Source organism: Amblyraja radiata, chromosome 18 (genome assembly GCF_010909765.2).
Source record: "Amblyraja radiata isolate CabotCenter1 chromosome 18, sAmbRad1.1.pri, whole genome shotgun sequence".
NCBI lineage: Eukaryota > Metazoa > Chordata > Chondrichthyes > Rajiformes > Rajidae > Amblyraja > Amblyraja radiata.
In genome coordinates this window covers 33,948,731-33,970,870 of record NC_045973.1, presented here as the reverse complement: position 1 = coordinate 33,970,870, position 22,140 = coordinate 33,948,731, and the positions used below count along the sequence as shown (strand labels likewise).

The 22,140-nt window shown below is 40.7% G+C and overlaps 1 protein-coding gene across 4 annotated transcripts in view; it reads left to right on the top strand.

Annotated features, from left to right (window-relative positions):
- Positions 1-21,940, top strand: part of LOC116983364 (interferon-related developmental regulator 1-like) — a 37,788-nt gene extending 15,848 nt beyond the window's left edge. For 2 of the 4 annotated variants that reach the window (XM_033037088.1, XM_033037090.1), the window contains 10 exons: positions 3,033-3,120; positions 3,226-3,350; positions 4,035-4,192; positions 5,869-5,919; positions 9,210-9,388; positions 10,223-10,331; positions 11,495-11,629; positions 15,249-15,377; positions 16,061-16,156; positions 19,670-21,940. In XM_033037088.1, coding sequence (XP_032892979.1) covers positions 3,033-3,120; positions 3,226-3,350; positions 4,035-4,192; positions 5,869-5,919; positions 9,210-9,388; positions 10,223-10,331; positions 11,495-11,629; positions 15,249-15,377; positions 16,061-16,156; positions 19,670-19,750 — 1,151 coding nt within the window. In that variant the 3' untranslated portion in view covers positions 19,751-21,940. The remainder of the gene's footprint in view (positions 1-3,032; positions 3,121-3,225; positions 3,351-4,034; positions 4,193-5,868; positions 5,920-9,209; positions 9,389-10,222; positions 10,332-11,494; positions 11,630-15,248; positions 15,378-16,060; positions 16,157-19,669) is intronic. The other 2 variants (XM_033037089.1, XM_033037091.1) reach the window with 1 other exon arrangement.
- Positions 21,941-22,140: the final 200 nt, after the last annotated feature.

Genomic DNA, 22,140 nt, shown 5'->3' with positions numbered 1-22,140 from the left:
ATGTCTGCCGATATGTATCCTGGACAAAATGGGCCATCAGATGATATGCCCCAACTATTTTTCCCTCCACATGAAAGATAAAAACAATATTTGAACTGAATAATGGAGTCTTCTAATAGGAGAGGGCTTTTTTCCCCTACTCTCTGGTAATCATCAAGCAGATGCCAAAGGGAATTTTAACCAACAGTTCAAGTTCAGGTTACATTTATTGTCACATGCATCAATTGGTACAGTGAGATTTGAGTTACCATACAGCCATACGAATAAAAAGAACACAATACACGATAGAGTTTAACATAAATATCCCCACGCAGCGGAATCAATGTTCCCACTGTGAGGGAAGGCAATAAAGTTCAGTTATCTTCCTCATTGTTCACCCGTGGTCGGGGCCTTTGAGCCCTCCGCAGTCGCCGCTACGGACGGCACGATGTTCAGGCCCTCTCGCCGGGATGATCGGAACTCCGACGTCGTAACGAAAGAACACTCTCAGCGGCTTGGAGCTTCCGAATCGGCCGCTTCCTACCGGAGACCGCGGCCCCCGAAGTCCACAGGCCGAGCTGGACGGAGCTCCAACACTGGCGACCCCCGGCAAGGGGTCCCAGGACTCCGCGATGTCACAGGCAGTGCTGCCTGCGGCTAAAAGCTCCGCAAACCGCAGCTTCACGATGTTAAAGCAGCTGGCCCAACACTCCAGAGCCTCAACACGGCGATCCCCGGTAAGGCATCTCCTGCTCCGCCATGGTAATTCAGTGCTGCGCCGCTGCTGAAGCTCTGACAGGAAAGGCCGCACCAATCCAGTTGGTAGTCCGCGAGGGGGGGGGGAAGATGCGACTCGGAGAAAGCACGCATCCTCGACCAGGAAGTGACTGGAAACGGTTTCCCCCTCCCCACCTCCCCCACATAAAAAAGACTAAGAAACCTCCAAAAACATCCTTTTAAAAAGACTAAAAAGAACAAAAAGGGTGAAAGGACGGACAGACTGTGGCTAAAGGGATCAGGGGGTATGGAGAGAAGGCAGGTACAGGATACTGAGTTGGATGATCAGCCATGATCATATTGAATGGCGGTGCAGGCTCGAAGGGCCGAATGGCCTACTCCTGCACCTATTTTCTAGGTTTCTATGACTGCCGGCGAGGCTGCCGCGCACATTGCCACCCGATGATGTAATGTATCTGTTGTGATCACCATGCTTTCGAATAACATATTCAGCATTTCTCTCTTTGGCAACTTCTTCAGTAGACTATTCCCACTATTCAGCCACTCCTGGGAAGAAAGTTGTAGACACCCAGCTTTATACACAATTCTGCAGATTGTGCGGATTACCTCATAGTTGTATTTGAAAATTCATTTCAAGCAGTGCTAATTGCACAATCATTTGATATTCTTAAATGCCTCCATCCTTTCCAGGAAACGTATTTTGTTGCAACAAGTAATTGTTTGACATTAATTAAAAAATACAACAATTATTTAACAACTACCTCAACTCCCACGATTACTTTGAAAAGAAGTATAGTGTTTTATTATACTTCAGGAAGAAATACATACAATACTAAAACAAAACTATTGTTCAAAAGAGCTCTTGAATAATATTAAGATATGGATCTGACATGGGCCATCTGTATTTCAACCTGTAAAGATTTGTCACAGTGTGGCGTGTATATTTCTCATGTGCCATCATTATGATTATTTTACGAGGGAAATTAAGCAGACAGTGTGTATAGTAGAGTTTAGAATAACCTCAATTAGAATAATCTCAAAATAACCAGTTTGACTATTCAGGATTTAGTTGAGGTAAAATGTCTACACCCAAATGGTAGGAATCTTAAACTTTTCATCCAAAGAAGGTTGTGGAGGTTCAGACACTATTCAAGGCAAGAGATCAAAGGAGCTTTAGATATAAAAGGAATCAAGCGATGTGAGGTTACTACACTTTGATGAAAGATCAGTCATAGTTTTACTCAGTGGTGGTGCAGGCATAAGGGACCATCCTTCCCACTTTTATTTCTTATGTACAGCATGGCATATTGATTACTGAGTATTTCAAACAATATATTTGTTCAAAAAAAGTTACTTTGATTGAAAAAACTTTCCTTACATTTGGGATATGATGGGCACTATCCATTCCCATTTGGCCTGAGAAGTTGATGGTGAGATATACACCCAGAATATTAATAGGAATAGAGTGGTGAGATTTTGGTGATTTGGGGATTTTCAGTGGCAAAGTGGTGTCTGTACACTGGTGGGAGTTTGGGTTCAGTGTATATCCACTATCTACGTCTGCTGATGGTAATGAGCTTCATGTTATGTCACCTTAGATTTGTCCTTTTTTTGCTGGCAAGAATATAGCTACATTTTTGATAATGCCATTGCAGTACTGGTACAGCTTAGTTAGGAGAACAAAGGAAGGTTAAGCAAATTTACCACTTGTATTGAACCAACATTGTAAGCTTGTGATCTTAAGTCAGTAATTGCCTTCGGTACATTTTTCAGTGATTCCTCCTGTAATGGACATTGTTTGCTTGAAACAAGATTTACAATTAAACTACATTCGTTCCCAATTTGTAGTAAAAGCTTCGAGGCAAGCTACGATTTTTCCCTCTTTTTCAACCCTGTGGGAGAATGCTTTATATCTTCTGACGGTACTTCACATATCAGGGAACCTAGCACTAAGAACAGCATTACCATCCTCCCCTGGTGTAACTGAGCCAACACTTGCCACAACTCCAGTTGACCTTGTTTTCCTTCCCCCCCCCCTTAACTCTCCTCTTGGGGGCCTTCATCTCGCACTTTCTGTATTTGTTGCAGGATTTGTTATGATTTTTATATCATGTCACTGATGTGGCTTACCTAAAAAAAATGCTTGAAAGCCACTGATCCAGATGACTCCCTTCAGCAGCAGTTTCTATAAGACGTTTTATATTTTAAAAGAAGTTTTCCGCGGTTGTGCTGCTCCTGCATTTTTCTTATGAATTTCCAAATGGATGAAGGAAAGCTAATAAATGCACATGTTTGCTTTCTTTAATATTTTTCAGCAGTTAATGATGCCATTAATGAGCAGATGGCCCAAGAGGAAGCTGAAGATAAATTGAAGGAATGTATTGATAATACAATGCACAAAAGGTGAGGAAGACTTCAGAACACAAAAAATGTATTTAGGATTACATAGTAGTTAAATTCACGTGTTACAGTGTTTTGTTGGTGTTACTTTGAACCTTTTGTTTTCAGTGCTAAAACCAGACAAAATGCACTTGAAAGCCTCAAGCTGGCATTCTCATCCAAAATCCTATCAGAATTTTTATTGGATAGAAGAGTGACCCTCACTGATTGCTTGGAACGTTGCTTGAAAAAAGGTCTGTGCATCTTTGTAATCTGAATAATGAGGTGAAAGTGCCTTCAGTCGTAGAAAGTGGATGGTTGTTCCTTATTTGCATGGTTTATAATTATCAAGATCAGTTCTGGATTATATTCTAAAGTTTCAACTTCTGGAGAAACCAATTGAGGTATTATTTCGGGCTGAAGATTTGTTTAAATGTTAACGGTTGCAGCTTGTCAGCAATGGCCCTTAACGAGGTAATCTTATCCTCAACGTTCTCTCGTTCCCCCCCCCCCCCCCCCTCAATTTCCCTGTAGCCCTGCAACTTTATTCACTCACATCCACTTTAATTTTTTTCCTCGTTATATCTTTTACTGAGGAGTAATTTACAGTGGTCATTTAATCTACAACCGCAACTTTGGGATGTGGGAGGAAGCCAGTGAACATGGTGGAAATCTAAAGGTTCAGACTCCACATACATAGTGCTTGTTCAGATCAAACCAAGGTCCCTTTAGATGTGGGAGAACTGTGCTAATTGCTGTACCATTGTGCTTGCGCAAAGTCTTGGAGAGAAAAAACATTCAAAGGATTTTGTAGGATACAGTTCAGGCAGAATAGAACGACAGAATGTTGGGGCAATCATGGAAACAAGAGTCCTGAAGAGATGGCTATAGAATGACATGAAGCAGCTCTAATTTTATTTTAACTTTTCTCTCAAAAGGTAAGAGTGAAGAACAAGCACTTGCAGCTGTTGTTGCAATCTTATTGTGTATTCAGCTGGGATCGAGCAAAGAGGCTGAAGATGTTTTCCAAGCTCTGAAATCTATTCTAATTAATGTCCTTACTGACAAATCGGCTAGCTTGGCTGCCCGACACAATGTGAGTATTACTTTTATGCGATACATGTGCAGGATTGAATTGTATTGTACCAGGTCAAAATGGCAACCAAACACGTTGGGACATAGAACAGTACAGCACAGGCACAGGTTCTTCGGCCCACAATGTCTGTGCTGAAATAGATGCCAAGTTAAACTAATCTGCTTGCGCACCATTCCCTGCATATCCATGTACCAATCTAATAGCTTCCTAAATGCCACTATTGTATATGCATCCACCACCACGTCAGGCAGCACGTTGGTGACTCTCTCTTGCCTGTCCTGCTATTTACTTCCTCAAAGAATTCCAACAGGTTTGTCAGGCAAGATCTCCCTTTCACAAAACCATGCTGACTTTGGCCTATTATCATGCATGTACTCAAAAACACTCTGCAACTTCATCTTGCTTTCAGCAAGATGGCTGCCCTCCCACTGTCTTCAAGTTTTGCAAGTAGAGAAAAAAAAATACATGTATAGTATACTTATAGTATAGTATAAGATGATTTAGCATAATATCTGAGGCAAATAATTATCAAAACTCCTGTTCCCAAGCGTGATGTTCATGTGCCTCATGTTCACGAGGCATGCCCATGAAAGTCTTTTGTCTGTATCATTTTCAAGGAAGGCATATAATTTAAGGCATGTACAAAAACAAAATCATTACCACTCTGGTGATCAAATATTTTACAGTGCCAAGGGCAAAAAATACTATTTGGTGCTAGGAACAAATTGCAATAGCCAACCAAGGTAATTAAGCTTATTACGCTTTTATATTCATTGGCACTGAATTTATAAGAACATCAGAAAAAGAAACAAGATTATCCAGCCCTGTGTATTAATTCACCATTCAGTAATATGGCTGATCTTTTGCCTCTACCACATTCCTATACTCAACTTCTATCCTCCGATTCCCTAAATATAAATACAATGATTTGCCATTGTACTCAGTGACAGGATCTCTTTAGTAGAGAAATGCCAGCATGAAGGTGAAGACATTTTTCCTCATTTGTGTCTTGAATGGACAACATGTTTTTAGACCATGACTTCTGGTTCTAGACACATTATCTGGAGATGGTATCAACTTCACCTCTACCCATCAATCCCCTTACTGCTACCAACAACAACGTATTGATGTGTTCAAAGGAAGGAATGCTCAATTGTTACAAGAATTTAACTTGTTCCAGATGCATAAGGTCCACCTCAATTTTTTTCAAACGGATGGAAATAATGGTCTGTCTGATGTTTCATTAACAAGACCCAAAACATTCATTACAGAAGATCTGGACACAGTTGCAGCCTCTCTGCAAATAGATGAGATTAATCAGATGGAAACAACATTCTGCTCCATTTGCCTTTCCAAAATGTTTTTTTTCTGATTCAATACAAATTCATGTTGGTTTAATGTTGCGTTGAACTGATTATGAAAAAATCATATGCTGTAAAGCCATCAGAGTTATAATTGACAAAGGAGCATATTAGCCAAAGCAGTAAAAATTATCAAAACGTTAAGAGTGATGGGGGAAAAAATACACTGTGGTGAATGTTTTGCTAATTTCTTATATTAATAATTTAGGAGTATCTACCAAATTTCAGGAATGTTTAATGGCCTAAACCTTCTAAATATCATCTACCCAGCTTTTACATTTGTGTATCTAAAGGTCTTTTATTACTTATGTTTAGTGTGCCACTGCTCTGGGAACATGCTGCTATGTAGCTGCTAACGAAGAAGAGGTGAGTCTTAAAATGGAACATAATAACATTTGCGCTTTTATTAAAGAATTGCTACTTGTTCCCCACAGATGTAGATATCCGTATGGTAGATATTTTTCCAAAATAATCAACTATGATAATTCTTGAGAGTCATTTTGAGACTTGACGTTTTTTATCAATACAAACTTGATGTTCTGTAGTAGTTAAATGGATTACAGTTGCTTTGAACTAATTGTGAGATCCTATTGCTGAAAGGTTTTCATTAACATATGTGCACATTAGCCAAAGCAGTTTAAAAAAAAAAAAAAAAAAATCAAAGCTTAGAAGCAATTGGAAAAATACTCTGGTGGATCTTTTGCACTTTCTTGCCTGGCAAAAAAGATTTTGGAGTACCTAGCTATTCAAAATATGTGTCATTCAGAAATGAACGATGGATACGTAACTGACCTTTGGGCAATTTGGCTTAGAATGGGAGGATCGGGAGATATGCCAATTAAGATTAAACAAAAAAAAAAAGCTTTTCAGGTCCTGGGTATTCCTCAGAACCCAATTTAGAAAGCTTGAAAATTCAGTGGTGAGATTTTCAGGAGGTCCATGACATTGGCGAGGCTGCATTTTAGAGCATTGTGTTGTTTTGGTCACCATGTTATCGGAAAGATGTCGAGCTGGAATGGGTGCAGAGAAGATGTACAAGGATGTTACCAGGACTCGAGTGCCTGAGCTATAGGGAGAGGCTGAGTAGGCTAGGACTTTATTCCTTGGAGCGCAGGAGGATGAGCAGTGATCTTAATAGAGGTGAACAAAGTCATGAGAGGAATAAATCTGGTAAATGCACAGTCTTTTGGCCAGAGTAGGGGAAACAAGATCCAGAGGACATGGGTTTAAGGTAAGGGGGGGCGGGGGGGGGGGAGATGTGACAGGAACCTGACGAGTACGTTTTTTACATAAAGTATAGTGGGTGTATGGAACAAGCTGCCGGAGAAGGTAGTTCAGGTGGTGCCATTGTGACATTTAAGAGACATTTGGCCAGGCACGTGGATAGGATAGGGTTAGAGGGATATGGGCCCTGTAAGAGCAGGTGGAACAAATGTATATCTGGCATGTTGGTCGGTGTTGGCAAGTTAGGCCGAAGAGCCTGTTTCCACGCTGTGTGACTCAACTCTCGTAGGTAAGAAATAGAGAAAATCAAAATATACGTGCTGAAATTTGCCTTCTTTTGTGGATGTTAAATATATGATGATTACACTTGCCATTGACGTCAATAGAACCAGCCATCGTTTAATACATCACCTGCTAAGTGTGTACAAAAAAACGATAAATTTCTATCCCTCAAAATCTACCAACCCTTAAAGGGCCTGTCCCTTAAAGATGAAGAAGGGTTTCGGCCCGAAACGTTGCCTATTTCCTTTGCTCCATAGATGCTACTGCACCCGCTGAGTTTCTCCAGCATTTTTTTTTGTGTACCTTCGATTTTCCAGCATCTGCAGTTCCTTCTTAAACACAAGGGCCTGTCCGACTTGGGCGACCTAATCCGCCAGTTCTGGCGAGTTTGCCCTCGACTCATACTCGCAGCATGGTCGACACTAGGTCGTTGGAAGTCTTCGTAACTCTCCTTCATGCTCGAGAGTGGTCTCTGCGTACTCGAGGCCTCAGCTAAGTTGCGGTGTTTTTTTCAATATGTTAAATGCCAGCGAGTAAAAAAAAAAAGGGTCACCATGGAAAAAATCGATACATTTTTAACTCGTAGGTTTAGTCGTAGTAGGTCGGCATGTTAGTCGTAGGTAATCGAGGGTAGTCGAAGGTAGTCGTAGATAATCTTCATCATAGTCGAAGGAGGTCGTCTTCACTCTCCACTATTCAGTGTCCAATTTTCCCGAAGTTAATCGTAGATAGTCGAAGCTAGTCTTCAACATAGTCAAAGGAGGTCTTCTGTGATTTTGTGATTTTTTTCAAACTCTTCTAAACTCTCCAATTTGGTTGCCCAAGTGGGACAGCCCCTTTAGGATGAAAAGTACACTCACCAACAATTCTGTCTTTTGACAGAAGCACTACCCAGTTCATCTCACAGTTGAGATATCATCTCCTACATCTTTTGCCCATTGTTTATACCTTTCTATTTCTTTGAATTCCAAGTTGACCAAGACAATGTGCTGACTGTCACTTCGCTGCCAAATTACTTCCATTGGGAACGTTGCAATAACTAAATGTACATAAATTATAATTAATGCATGAAAGTGCAATTATCGGTTACAGAACAGCTAATTTTACCACAATAGAGCATTTGAGTGGTACCTTTGACATTAGACGACACTTTTATGTAATCTAATCCAGTGATAGATTTTATTAAATTTTATTAAATACCTTTGGCCTTGCTGAGTTTTTTCAGGCTGACCCTGATTAGTTTAACGTGCCTTAGGGTTGAATTATATGTCTAAGGACACTGAGTTCTTGTACACAAGACATATAGTTCCTGTCACTCCGCCATGTGAAAGTTACATTCTTCTATAACTCCCATAAAAATGTACTTCAGGACACAGCGATCCAAGTTTCAGCACTTCAATGCACTATTCCACCCTAACTAAAATCTATCAGACATGGTTAGCTTAGTGGATTTGCTAAGTTTCCAGTGACTAGCCTTAACAAGGAATTCATAATTACATTATTTTTGTGATAGAAATGTTTTCAAAATTGCTGCCAATTTAGATTCTTAATGTATTGACCTTATGAAGCTGATAATGAAATACAGTTCTTATGGCTACTCAGGAATTGTCATTTAAATCAGCTGATACTAATTATTATCCGCTTTAAATGTTGTGTATCTGTAAGGCCGTAACAAGTTATGATGATGATCTTTATTGTCACTTCAACCTGGCTAGGTTGCAGTGAAATTCTTTGTTTTTGCGTACAAAGATCTGCCACAAAGGCACCGACAAAGTTACACAAAGTACTCATCCCTTCTTCCCTCCCACTGAGTCGCCCTTTGTTCTCGTTGACGTGGCCCGTTACCGAGGATCCATCCTCAGCCCGATTCCGTTCGAGGCTCCGACCCAACCTCGGGGCTCCGATCGACCATGTCGCTTCGACAACTCGCTCAGTGCCAGCTTCTCCGTAGGCCCTGATCCAAAATAAGAAGTGTTCAACACTTGTTAAGTGCATTAAATATTGGGATGAGAAAAGAGTAGCAAATCACCAAATACTGTAACATTTTTCTGCGCCAGTGTTCTTTATGATGTATGGTTTGTGCATTTGCATCATAATACATTATATGTTTCATATAACGTGTTTGCTTCTATCTATTATTCCTATATCAGGACCTTGTATCTTGCCTGACGTGCTTGGAGAGTGTCTTTAGTGCTTCGTACATAAAGGGAGATGGATCTGTGCCCTCCCACAATTCTCAGACTCAAATCCTTCACTGCAATGCTCTGCAATCCTGGTCCTTACTGGTCACTATCTGTCCACCCTCGAAAATCCAAAAGTTCTTGGAAATGTAAGTGTAAATGTAATTCGAAATGACCACTTCTATTGATGTGCTGCCATTAATTGCATATTAATGTGTTTTATTCCATGCCACTTTACAATGAAACCTTGAGACTGATCAGCAATTAGCAGTATTACAACTGTTAAAGGCTTTTAGGATTGTGCATTAGAGAGAAAAGAAGCCATTAGCTTTAGGAAGAGCATCTTGGATTGCCCGTTTATAAAGTCCCCCGTCTTTTGCATCCCATTACTTCTTGATCTGAGAGAATAACCCATCCATGCATTTAGAAATGTTTGTTTAAGCTTTGTTGCTCAATTACACTGTGTATTGAATTTCTTTGCACTTTCATCGAGTTAATGTGCCACAGCTAATTACTTAACTGAAATTAGAATTTGCGTTGCTTAATTGCACCCTCTTGCATACCTGAGATTTTGAAAATATCCAATCAGCAGATGCTACAGGCAGTGAGTGAGCTTGTCAGTTTTAAATTGAGCACCAGTCAAATTGCAGGCTGCGTTCCTCAAGTGAAATTAGAACATTTACATGGTGAGGAGTGACAAGTTGCCCCAAGTGCTAATTCCTTCATCAGTCTGAAGAAGGGTTTCGGCCCGAAACGTTGCCGATTTCCTTCGCTCCATAGATGCTGCTGCACCCGCTGAGTTTCTCCAGCATTTTTGTGTACCTGCTAATTCCTACATTTCTTTTGCATCTGTGCCATTGATCATTGTAGCTGTAGCTAGTTCTGTATAGTGAAAATCAGCTTTATTGAAAGGAAACTTACCTTAAGTGTGCCACTGATTTGATGTGGCAATGTACTAATGAATTATTAATCTTATTTTCCAGTCATATGCCCAAATTACCTGACCTCCTGTGTAGTGACAATGTGAGTTTGCGAATAGCAGCTGGGGAAACGATAGCACTCCTGTTTGAGTTGGCACGCAGGACTGATCAAGTAAGGAGCCCCTTTGTGTCCCTTATGAGGTGACTCAAACTTATAGAAAAAGTTTACAATATGTTTGTGGGGAAAATATATAAAAAATTGAAGGGATTGACATTTTTCCACTGCCATCTCATCAGGTATCAAATCATCTTGTGGGAATTGGAAGTGCCGTGTGTATATTTAAGATTTTTATTGTTGTGAAACTACTTCTTTCCTTAGTTTCCTTCCTTTCTTTCATTTTAAGTCAAAGACTACAACTTGACTCTTTTGTCACCAATTCCTTTGATGAGCACTTACAAAAGTAATGTTTCAGTATCTGGAAGCATTCAGACCTCCAGCACTTGGTGCTTAATTTATTAAGTAAAGCCTATGTAGTATTTCCAGATTTGCAGCAAAATTTAAATTATATATGTATTTATGAAGAATCTTGCCTCATTCCTTGTGAACATATGGTACTGAGGTTCTTGTGCATTTGTCATCATAGTCATTGATTCCAGATAATTGAATGGAAAAATGTACTCATTTCAGCATCAGTAGTTTATTGATTAGAGATAAAGCATGGAAACAGGCCCTTCGGCCCAGTGAGTCCATGCCAACCAACAATCACCCTTACACTAATTATATGTTACGCACAAGGGGCAATTTACAAAGGCCAATTAACTGACAAACCTGCAATTTTGCAGAGCAGGTTTTTGGAATGTGGGAGGAAACCGGAGCGCCGGTAGATAGCCCAAGTGGTTACAGGGAAAACGTACATATTCTGTACAGACAGCACCCGAGGACAGGATGGAACCCGAGTCTCTGACGCTGTATGGCAACAGCTCTACCGCTGTGCCATTTGTTACATAAATTTCCCAATCTATTTCATTGTGGTCCTTGTACATATCTTGTATTTGTACTTTCTCTGTGGCTATAACACTATATTATGCACTTTGCTCATTTTTTTCTATTTGCACTGCCTGATCTACTCATGACAGAAGCAACTTGCCTGGATAACACACTAATAAACCAATAATAAATGTGTTGGGTTAAACCTGAAAAATAGATACAAAGTGTTGAATTATGTTACACTATGAAAAGCCAAATATTCTACCATACTTTACTCTGAACTAGCGATTAGTTTTCAATTTTATGCTAATTCTGTTATCTAATCGCATCTTCCTATTTTTTTTAAGGACTACTTCTATGAAGACACTGGCCAGCTTTGTGAAAAGTTAAAGGCATTGGCGACAGACGGTAATAAACACAGAGCCAAAAACGATCGGCGAAAGCAGCGGTCCATTTTCCGAGATGTCTTGCATTTCATCGAGGTAGTTTTATTGGACGTACCTTTGAAAGTAGGAAGCTTTATTGTTGATGCAAATTGAAGCAGCAGACGCTCTCCAGAGGATTAAATACAAATCTAGGCCAACGTGTAATGTTGAACTGGTGCACTCTGGCTGTCTTTTTTTATTTTGTTATGTTTAGAGTGCGTTTTTTAGGGGTTTTTCGGTATTTTATGTGGGGGAAGCGGGTAGGGTAATGGGGAAACCGTCCTTCAGTCACTTGCTGGCGAGGATGCGGCTATTATCCGAGTCGTGTCCTCGCCCCCCTCGCGGCCTACTAGCTGGACCTGCCCGGACCGGACCAGAGCTTCAGCAGCGGCAGCGAAGCGCTGAAAACATCACGGAGCAGGCAAGGCCTTCCTGAGATCGTCGCTTGGAGCTCCGGAGTGCTGGGCCGCTGCTCCAACATCACGGAGCTCTCAACGCGGGCGGCGCTGACTTTAACTTCGTGGGACCCTTTGCCGGGGGTCGCCAGCGCGAATCTCCGCCCAGCGCGGCCTGTGGACATTGGGAGCCGCGGACTCCGGTGGAAGGTGGCCGACGAGAGGTTCCTGGAGAGAGGGCCTGAACATCGGCCGCCCGTAGCAGCGACTACGGGGTGTTCGGGAGGCCCTGACCACGGGTGAACATTGGGGAACATCGGCGAGGAGGTTGACTGGACTTTGGTTCCTTCCCTCACAGTAGGGAACTTTGGTGCTGCTGTGGGGATGTTTGTGTTGTGAACTACTGTGTTCTGTGTTTTTTATTTTGTATGACTAAGGGAAAAATAATTTTGTTGTCTCTTCATTGAAGACAATGACATTAAATTAAATCAAATCAAATCAGTCGGAGACAGTAAGACTGGTAGGAGAACTGGGAAGGGGAGGGGATGGAGGGAGAGGGGGAAAGCAAGGCTTCTTGAAGTTAGAGAACTCAATGTTCATACCGCTGGGGTGCAAGCTACCCAAGTGAAATATAAGGTGCTGTTCCTCCAATTTGCGCTGGGCCTCACACTGACAATGGAGGAGGCCAAGGACAGATACGTCAGATTGGGAATGGGAGGAGGAGTTGAAGTGTTGTGCAACCGGGAGATCAGGTAGGTTTAGGCAGACCGAGCGGAGGTGTTCAGCGAAACGTTCGCCGAGCCTGCGCTTGGTCTTGCCGACATACAGGAGGCATGCGTACAGGTGCTCCCCGATTTACGATGCTTTGACTTGCAATATTTCGACTTTACGTTCATCAAAAGCTCGGCAACGGCAGCGAGCTGCACAGCACTTCCGGTCACGTGATCACGATGTATTAAATGCGTTTTCGACTTACGATATTTTAGGTTTATGATGGGTTTACTGGAACTTAACCCCATCATAGGTCGAGCAGCAGCTGTACCTGTTTAGGGAAGTTGGGAAACTTTATTACATTTGGAACCGGCTTAGTTCTTCAGTCTGTAGAAGGGTCTCGACGCGAAACGTCACCTATTCCTTCTCTCCAGAGATGCTGTCTGACCCACTGAGTTACTCCAGCATTTTGTGTCTACCTTCGATTTAAACCAGCATCTGCAGTTCTTTCCCTCACAGGCTTAGTTTTTTAATGGGTTAAATTATGATGTGGAATGCCTAGCTGAGATTTATTCATTTCTTAAACATAAAATACTTGTTGAGCTGATAAGAATGATTGATTGGGGAAAACGTCAGGGCCAGACAAAGTGGGCTTTTTAATTGTGCTAATATTCAAGTCTAATTAAACCTTAAAGGCTCTCTAATTGATATTAGTGCTCAAGTAAATTGTAAAATCAGTGGCAGGAGCTGAATTATATATCTACAACATGATCAAATAATTTTAATAATGTAGTATGTGGTGAAAAGCTTGATTGTTTTCTGAACTTGAGCAGAGATTGAAATCTTTGTTACATACCAATGAATGTTTAGAGTTTGGTCGCTGCCCACTGTTGTGGTTACCACATTGAAGGAAGGATATGGTTGTGGGTACACGAGAGATTTACAAACATGCTGCCCAGGTTAGAGAATTTTAACAGTGGAGAAAGCTTGGATAGACTGAGGATTTCTCTTTAGAGATGGCTGAATTTTTAATGGACTTTGTGATGAATTTGTGGACATCACTGGCAAAGGCAGCATTTATTAACCGTTAATAATTGTCATTAAAAAAGTGATGGTTAGCCATATTCTACAACTGTCACAGTCCATCTTGTGAAGGTTCTCTCACAGTGCCGTGGGGTTAGGAGTTCCAGGATTGCAACACATTGAGAATGAAGGGGTGGCAATGTAAATTCCAAATCAGGACATTGGAGAAGAATATGCAGGTATTGAATTTCTGATGCGCTTATTACCCTTGCACACAAAGGGTGGTTGGTGTGAGGAACAAGCTGCAAGAGGAGGTAGTTGAGGCAGGGACTATCCCAACATTTAAGAAACATGGATAGGACAGGTTTAAAGGGATATGGACCAAATGTAGGCACGTGCGACTAGTATAGCTGGGCCATGTTGGACGGTGTGGGTAAGTTGGTCAGAAGGGCTTGTTTCCAATGCTGCATCACTCTGCCTCTCTGTTTGGGAGGAGCAGTTGAGACAGTCAATTGCAGTTCATTCTGTAGATATGAAACACTGCAACCACGGTTTACTGATGGTGGAGTGAACACTTACGGTGTTGGCTGATATGTCGTCAACAGGCTACTTTGTCTTTGATGTTGATAATTTTGATTGTTGGAGCTGTACTCATCCTGACAAATAGTTAAAGTAATCAAGTGTGTTTAATTGTCATATGCACCAGGATTACCAGGATTGCAACAATGGAATTCTTACCTTCTGCAGCTTTACAAGCACGTTAACACAACAATGCAGTAAATAAATATACAAAATTAATAATAGAATAAATTATCCGTAATGCTAGGCAACTTGAACATAATATTGAAAAGTATGTATTGCAAACTAAACAACGTCCGTAGTAGATCGTTGCTGAGGTAGGGTTGTGCTTACGGTTGTACAGTGTGATTCAAGAGCTTGGTGATTGATGGACAGAAGCTGGAGGTCACGGTTTTCGGGCTCCTCTGCCACCTTCTTGAAGGCAGCAGCAAGATGCCAAGTGGCTTTGCTAATGCCTACCTCCTTGACGCAGCGCTTCCTGTAGTTCCCTTCAAAAGTGAGCAGGTTGAAAACCGTGATGGTCCTGGCAAGATGGTGGGAATGTTTTGGTGTGCCATTGAGTGAGTAACATGCTAGGCCCACTATTTACCTGCTTGATGCATGGTATTTATTGGGCTTGGTGGCTTTGCAGCAGTTATGTTACCAGACCAGTAATTGAGAGGCCTGGACAGCAACGCAGACACCCAACTTCAAATCCTAATATGTGGAATTTGAATTCTGGAATTTAAAAAAAAAAACATATCAATAGTAATGTTGACCAGTAAAAATTACAAGATTTTTACCCATCTAGTTGTCCAACTAGTTGTTTGATATCCTTCATGATAAGAAACTTGCCATCTTTACCCAGTCTGCCCAATGTGTGACGCCATCTTTCTGGTTGACTCTTAAGTGATCCGTGTCAGCTTTATTAAGGATGGACAATTATTGACCTTACCAGTAATGCTCACATCCAGTTTCTATGACTGCAGGATGAAGAATGTCCAGAGGAAACGGTTAAGTTTGGGATTGAGTGTCTTTACATAGACAGCTGGGTCAGAAGAAGAGCCTATGATGTCTTCAAAGACGTTCTTGGATCTGGTGTCAGACACCACCTGCAGGTAAAAGCGACAACCACCAATGCAAATAATTTAGTAAAACTAAGTTGGTTGAAAAAAACTCCTCTTCGTCTGCATCTGTTGGAACAGGTGCAGTTACCCATAACAGATTGCAAGGAGGAACATTCTAATTTTTCTCTTTTTATTTTCCTGTCAACATCCCTGTAGGTCTCTCCCACACTGGCTAAGTCCATCTGACTTCCCAAAGACCCGGTTAAATCCATGGCTTTCATAGTCTTTTGGGACAACATCCCCAATCCCACCAATTTATGAGTTGATAATTCTCTGTTGGTTTTGGTTTTGCTGTTAAAGAGAAAGCGGCAACAGTTGGGCCATCCTTTCTATCAGTCTGCAGGAGGGTGTGCAATTGTCAAATCTTTACTAAGAAGACTATGCTTTCCAATTTTCAACCATTTAATTGATCAAAGTGTGAAAACGTTGTCCCTCGGGTTCCTATTAAGTCTTTCTCCTCTCAACATCAGTCAAGGACTCCACTTCTTGATTCCCAACCCTGGAAAAAGTACTATTAAGTATTCACCCTATCCATGCCCCACCTGATTTTTGACAAAGTTTTTTTTCTACCAACCATTTGCCAAGATAAAATTGCATTTTTAAATTGGAACTTGATAACATTATGCTGGCAATGGCTCAGCATTCATTTTCTTCAACTTGTACTGTTTCTGTAGCACAATGAATTGCTGCGAGATATCTTTGAACTGGGTTCTCCTCTCGTGCTGGATGCTGCTGCTATCAAGGCCAATAAAATGACAAGATTTGAAAAAGTAAGTATTTCTGAACTCAAAAAGTGAATATTGATCTGAAATGCACTACACATTTAAATATGTTACTTGAAATGTTTGTGATGGTATTGTGATTTTCCTCATTCTTTCCCCATCTTCCTCTACTAAGATGGTGGAGGATTGATGTGACTACCTTAGAGCTCTCCATTGTAGGAATTTTGAACCGTTAATGGTTAACGCAAGGCTTGCATTTTGTCTCATTAAAGGCACTGTATAATTGACTAGAGTACCCATCAGCTACTTGTAGGGTGGAATTCTCACTTTTTTTCCTCTTCCACCTTTTGGGCAACACAGTGATGCAGAGGAAGAGTTGCTGCCTCACGGTGCCAGAGACCTAGGTTCGATCTTGACTACGGGTGCAGTCTATACAGAGTTTGTACGTTCCCCTGTAACCGAGGAGATTTTCTCCGGATGCTCCAGTTTCCTCCCATATCCCAAAGATGTGCAAGATTGTAGGTTGATTGGTTTCTGTAAATTGCCCCTAATGTGTTGAATAAACTGTACGGGTAATCGCTGCTCGCTGCGGACCTGGAGGGCCAATGTTTCCACTCTGTATCTCTAAACTAAACCTTTATGAAGCTGTTCAAATTAAATCATTGTTCAGGACTTTTGTGAGAACTTATCTTAAATCATGTTCCATTTGCTTCCAGTAAACAAATTATAATGAGGATATGGTCCACTGCTGAATAGCCGTCTCGTGTTTTACTTTTTGTCTTGCATATTCTGAAGCCTTTTATAATTAAATTGGTCACTTCAGCACTTGTTTGTGAACCTGTCAGTAAATTCTTGTTCTTTTCCCTTTGCGTTTGATGACTGTTACTGTTTTACTGGAACTATACTTACCATTAGCCCAAACAAAATAGTGTGTGTACATTTGTGCAAACATCATTCATGGAATGAAAAGCACTTTTGGTCCAGTTGAGTCTTTATACATTGAAATGAAACAGCAAAAGCAGGCCAAAAGAGAGATTGTTTCTCTCTGCAGAGAAAGTCTTGTCAACAAAGTGTGCCCAGAATTTTGTTTTTATTTCACGATCTGCAGTATATTAATTTTCTGTCACCCAATACATTGTGTTGGCAGGATGAATACAGACCAGCTGAGGAATACTTGCAATTCTTGCGTGAAACTGATCCTATCCTGCAAAGTGCACTGGTTTAGATGGGCATTTGCTATTGAATTATTTACCTCCACCTCTTACTTTATTGGCATTGTGGATAGTGAGGAAAGTGTTAACAGGATGTATAGATCATTTGGAAAGGTAGTAAGAGAAATGGCAGGTAGAGTTTAATCTGGACAAGTGTACGGTGCTGCACTTTGGAGGTCACAAGTAGGGGGAAATTATACAATAAGTTGCTGGACCCTAAGGAGGACCTGTGTACAGAGGGATCTTGGGCTGCAAGTCCATAGCTCCCTGAAATTCTCAGAATCCAATGGGAAGTGATGGAAGTTTTGGAGAGACATTTAGACTGACGCATGAATTGTGGAACGTAGATCACGTGTAGGCAAATTTTAATTCAGCGATACAACGTGGAAACAGGCCCTCCAGCCTAACGGATCCGCGCCGACCAGCGATCCTCATACACTGGTACTATACTACACGCTAGAGACAATTTACCATTTTTACCAAAGCCAATTAACCTACAAACCTGTACGTCTATGGAGTGTGGGAGGAAACCGGAGCACCCACGGAAACCCCACGCAATCACAGGGAGAACGTACAAACTGTACAGACAGCACCCGTAGTCGGGATTGAATCCGGGTCTCTGGTGCTGTAAGGCAGCAACTACTGATGTGCCGCAGCTATTTACAATATACATCAATGATTTAGATGAAGGGATTCAAAGTAACATTAGCAAATTTACAGATTACACAAAGCTTGGTGCCAGTGTGAACTGTGAGGAGAATGCTATGAGAATGCAGGGTGACTTGGACAGGTTGGGTGAGTGGGCAGATGCAGTTTAATGTGGATAAATGTGAGGTTATCCACCTTGGTAGCAAAAAAAAGGAAGGCAGATAATCTAAATGATAAGGTGCGTGTGCAAATGTGGTGAAGATGTCGCTATTTAGAGCATACTGCACACCCCTCTACACTGCGCACCTGTGGTCGAACTATTTAAAGACAAGTATGCAGAGACTAAATGAGAACACTGCTAAGGCAACCTAGATGGTGTAGTGCCAGTAATATGTTTGTGGCTGCAGGAGTCAGTACTTTAGAAGCTATCCTAAGACACCACATGTGTAAATTCATTTGCAGGAAAAATGACTCTAAAAATGTGCTTATTGTGGCCTTGACAAACATAAGGGTTAGCACTACACGCTACGAATCCCAGCTGTGGAGACACTGGTATCGTTGTCTCGTTGTAGGACATTGATCATCTTTTAATCTAGATTTTTAACTTAAGTATTGTGGGTTTAAAAAATATATAAATTATTATGTTTTTATGTGATATACCAAGATTTTATATATATTTATGATATTTGATATGCAATGCATTTTTAATGTAATGTTGCCCCTTGTCTGGACCTTGAGTCCGTAATAAAGTTTATTATTATTATTATTATTATTATCAAATGGTGTTAAGTTGGAAAAAGGGGAAGTACAACGGGTTCTGGGGGTCCTTGTTCATGTTAATTAAGGCATGAAGGTACATCAGGCAGTGAAGAAAGCGAATGGCATGTTGGCCTTCATAACAGGAGGAGTTGAGTATAGGAGCAAAGAGGTCCTTCAGCAGTTGTACACTGGGCTAGTGAGACAACACCTGGAGTATTGTGTGCAGTTTTGGTCCCCTAAATTGAGGAAGGACATTCTTGCTATTGAAGGAATGCAGCGTAGGTTTACAAGGTTAATTCCCGTGATGGTGGGACAGTCATATGCTGAGAGAATGGAGCGGCTGGGCTTGTACACTCTGGAATTTAGAAGGATGGGAGGGGATGTTATTGAAACATAAGATTATTAAGGGTTTCGACACGCTAGAGGCAGGAAACATGTTCCCGATGTTGGGGGAGTCCAGAACCAGGGGCCACAGTTTAAGTATAAGGGGTAGGCCATTTAGAACGGAGGCGAGGAAACACTCTTTCACACAGAGAGTTGTGAATCCGTGGAATTCTCTGCCTCAGAGGGCGGTGGAGGCCGGTTCTCTGGACACTTTCAAGAGAGAGCTAGATAGTGCTCTTAAAGATAGCGGAGTCGGGGGATATGGGGAGAAGGCAGGAACGGGGTACTGATTGTGGATGATCAGCCATGATCACATTGAATGGCATGATGGGCTGAATGGCCTACCCCTGCACCTATTGTCTATTGTGCCTCCCTGTGCGGTTTAAATTAGTATCATGGTCAGTGCCAATTATCTTGGGCCCCACAGCCTGTTCTTCTGCTGTACTGAGGAAAATTCTAAAGGCTAGCATGGCCTTTCATGGTCATGGCTATTGGATATTTTATAATTTTTTTGTTAGAAATAAAAAATAACTCTTGGTTTATCTCTTCCCTGAAACAGCATCACTACAACTCTGCTGTATTCAAAGCAAGGACAAAGGCAAGAAACAAAGTCCGGGATAAAAGAGCTGATGTACTTTGAGAAACCAAAGCTGCCATCGTGTCAGACCTCTCTGTAAATTTTATTGTTCCTGGTCACTGTGATTATAAAATACATTCAACCAGGTTTTATGAACTGTACAAGCAATCATGGGGCCTTTTAATGCTGCATGCACGCATCACTCTTGTTGCTGTGTTTGCTTTAACTGTCATTTCACTGAATCTGCATTTTAAAATTATGTTTAAAAATAAACATATCTGTAGGATTGATTCGCAAAAATTATGTTACTGCAGACCAATACAGCCATCGGTAAAAGTAAAATTACTTTTTCTCCATTCGATCTTTTGCCTTGCAAACTGAACTTGCAAATTTAATCATTTCATTCAAAGTATATTAATGGAGAAATTGATTAAATATTTCAAAGTATTTAATTTTACAAAAAAAAAAAGAAAATCATAAAAATAAAAGTGGGTTGTCTTCTATTTTTCTACCTACATTTTGTACCAGCAGGTATCTGCTTTTTAAATATGATACAGAATAGTGAGATCAGCTGGTACAGGGGTTGGGTTTAAAGAAGATGTGTACAGTAGATTTGGTAACGAAACATAAGATATGTATGATTTTGATTATGGAATGATAATTGTTGCTAATTGCTTCTGTAAGTTTAAACTCCAAACTTTCAAGTTCTCATGGACTTTGTCAACTATTTTTGGCCTTGTGGTTTCCAAAACCTTTGTTCTTAATTGAAATTGTGTACCAAAAGGAACTGTTTACATTTCGTATGGGTTACTTGAAAATGCACGCTTTTGCCTTGCCAGGAACTGCTGATGTCTCCTTGCATAAATTTCAGACGTCAGCTTGTTTTGTACATAAGCAATTTTGTAATTCATTTCTGTATTTGTTGTACTTTAATCTGAAAGGTATTTATTTAGGCCAAATAGATTTACAACAGACTTGTATCTGAAATATTGTACATTCAATATATGTCAAAGGTTTAGTGGAGGGAAACTAGCTTTTCATTAATTCCAGTTGTTATAAAACAATAGGTGCTTCATAATGATATCTATCTTTAATTTTGTTTATAAATCTTACACCTTTTGTAACCTCAGGATGGGTAGATTTTGCAGGTTTTACCAGTATGGCTCGATGATCTGAGTGCTGACTGAGAGTGATTCTCCTTTTCTTGACAGTCAGATGCTTTATCTGTTATCTGTGCAGTGACGATTCTTCCTTCGGGCAGTGTGCATAAGGGAAAGTAGATATTCACCAGGTAACAGTATTGAATTTAACCACGTGCCTACCATTTTGTAGTGTGACTTCTCTTGAATAATTATATTCAAACTACCATTTGACCAGTCCATCTGCTTAGTGATGCTTTGATCCATCAACACATATTTAAACAAGGTATACGGCTCTCGACATTTGTGTGCTCCCCTAAAAAGTTTTTTTTTTTTGTCTTAGTGCCCCTTTCTACAAAGATTTTGCTCTTGTCCGTATCACAATGTAGTGGCCCAGGAGCTAGTTGCAAATTTCTGTAGAGTTGTCAGAATTTTCATATTTGGTTATCTTGGCCAAAGATACTGACTTGTTTACGTTATCATACCAGGTTTTATATTATGTTATTGGTGCTACCAGTTCTGCAACTGTCATCTTCATTTCTCCCACTGCCAGTTTGAAAGTGTCTCTTTTTTTTAAATCTTCTGTACCTCGTGGACCTAAAATAATTAATGTTTTTTGGTATTCTTAACCAGTGTTCATAACATTTGCTGATCAATTTTCATCAAAGTCCAATTGGAGAGAAGAATAAAACAGCATTGGTCCAAGCATATTGATGTGTCACCTGCAGTTGGCTGTTTTGAGCCTTGTTATAGTTTCATCTATATCTAGGTGATTTGGCTTGTCTGCAGTGCACGTGCACCTCAGATCTGAGTTGCCAACAGCCAAATGTCAGGTGAAAAAAAATCTTACAAATACATCTGACTTCACCCCACTCTCCTCCCCCTCCACCCCCCTCCCCTTCCTTCCCCAGTAGATTGGTGTGGGATAGAGTGCATTTGGAATTCCTAGGGATCTGTACACCAATTTGATGGTTTTTGCTTCTTCGATGATGCACGGATATTTGTGACAACCAAATTCTTTCAAGCTTTAAAAAATGAGGAAATAATTCTGTATATGTGCCTTTGCATTATGTACGCTGTATCTGAAAGAGCTTATTAAATATTGTGAAAATAATTTGTTTTGTTAATGTTGATGTTAAAACTGAGAGGATTTTAAAGTGCGAAGCAGGAATATTTGAGGGGACGGATGCTTTTTGGTTTAGAGATACAGCGTAGAAACAGGCCCTTCGGCCTACCGGGATCGCACCGACCAATTATCACCCGAACACTGTTCTACACACTAGGGACAATTTACAGAAACCAATTAACCTACAA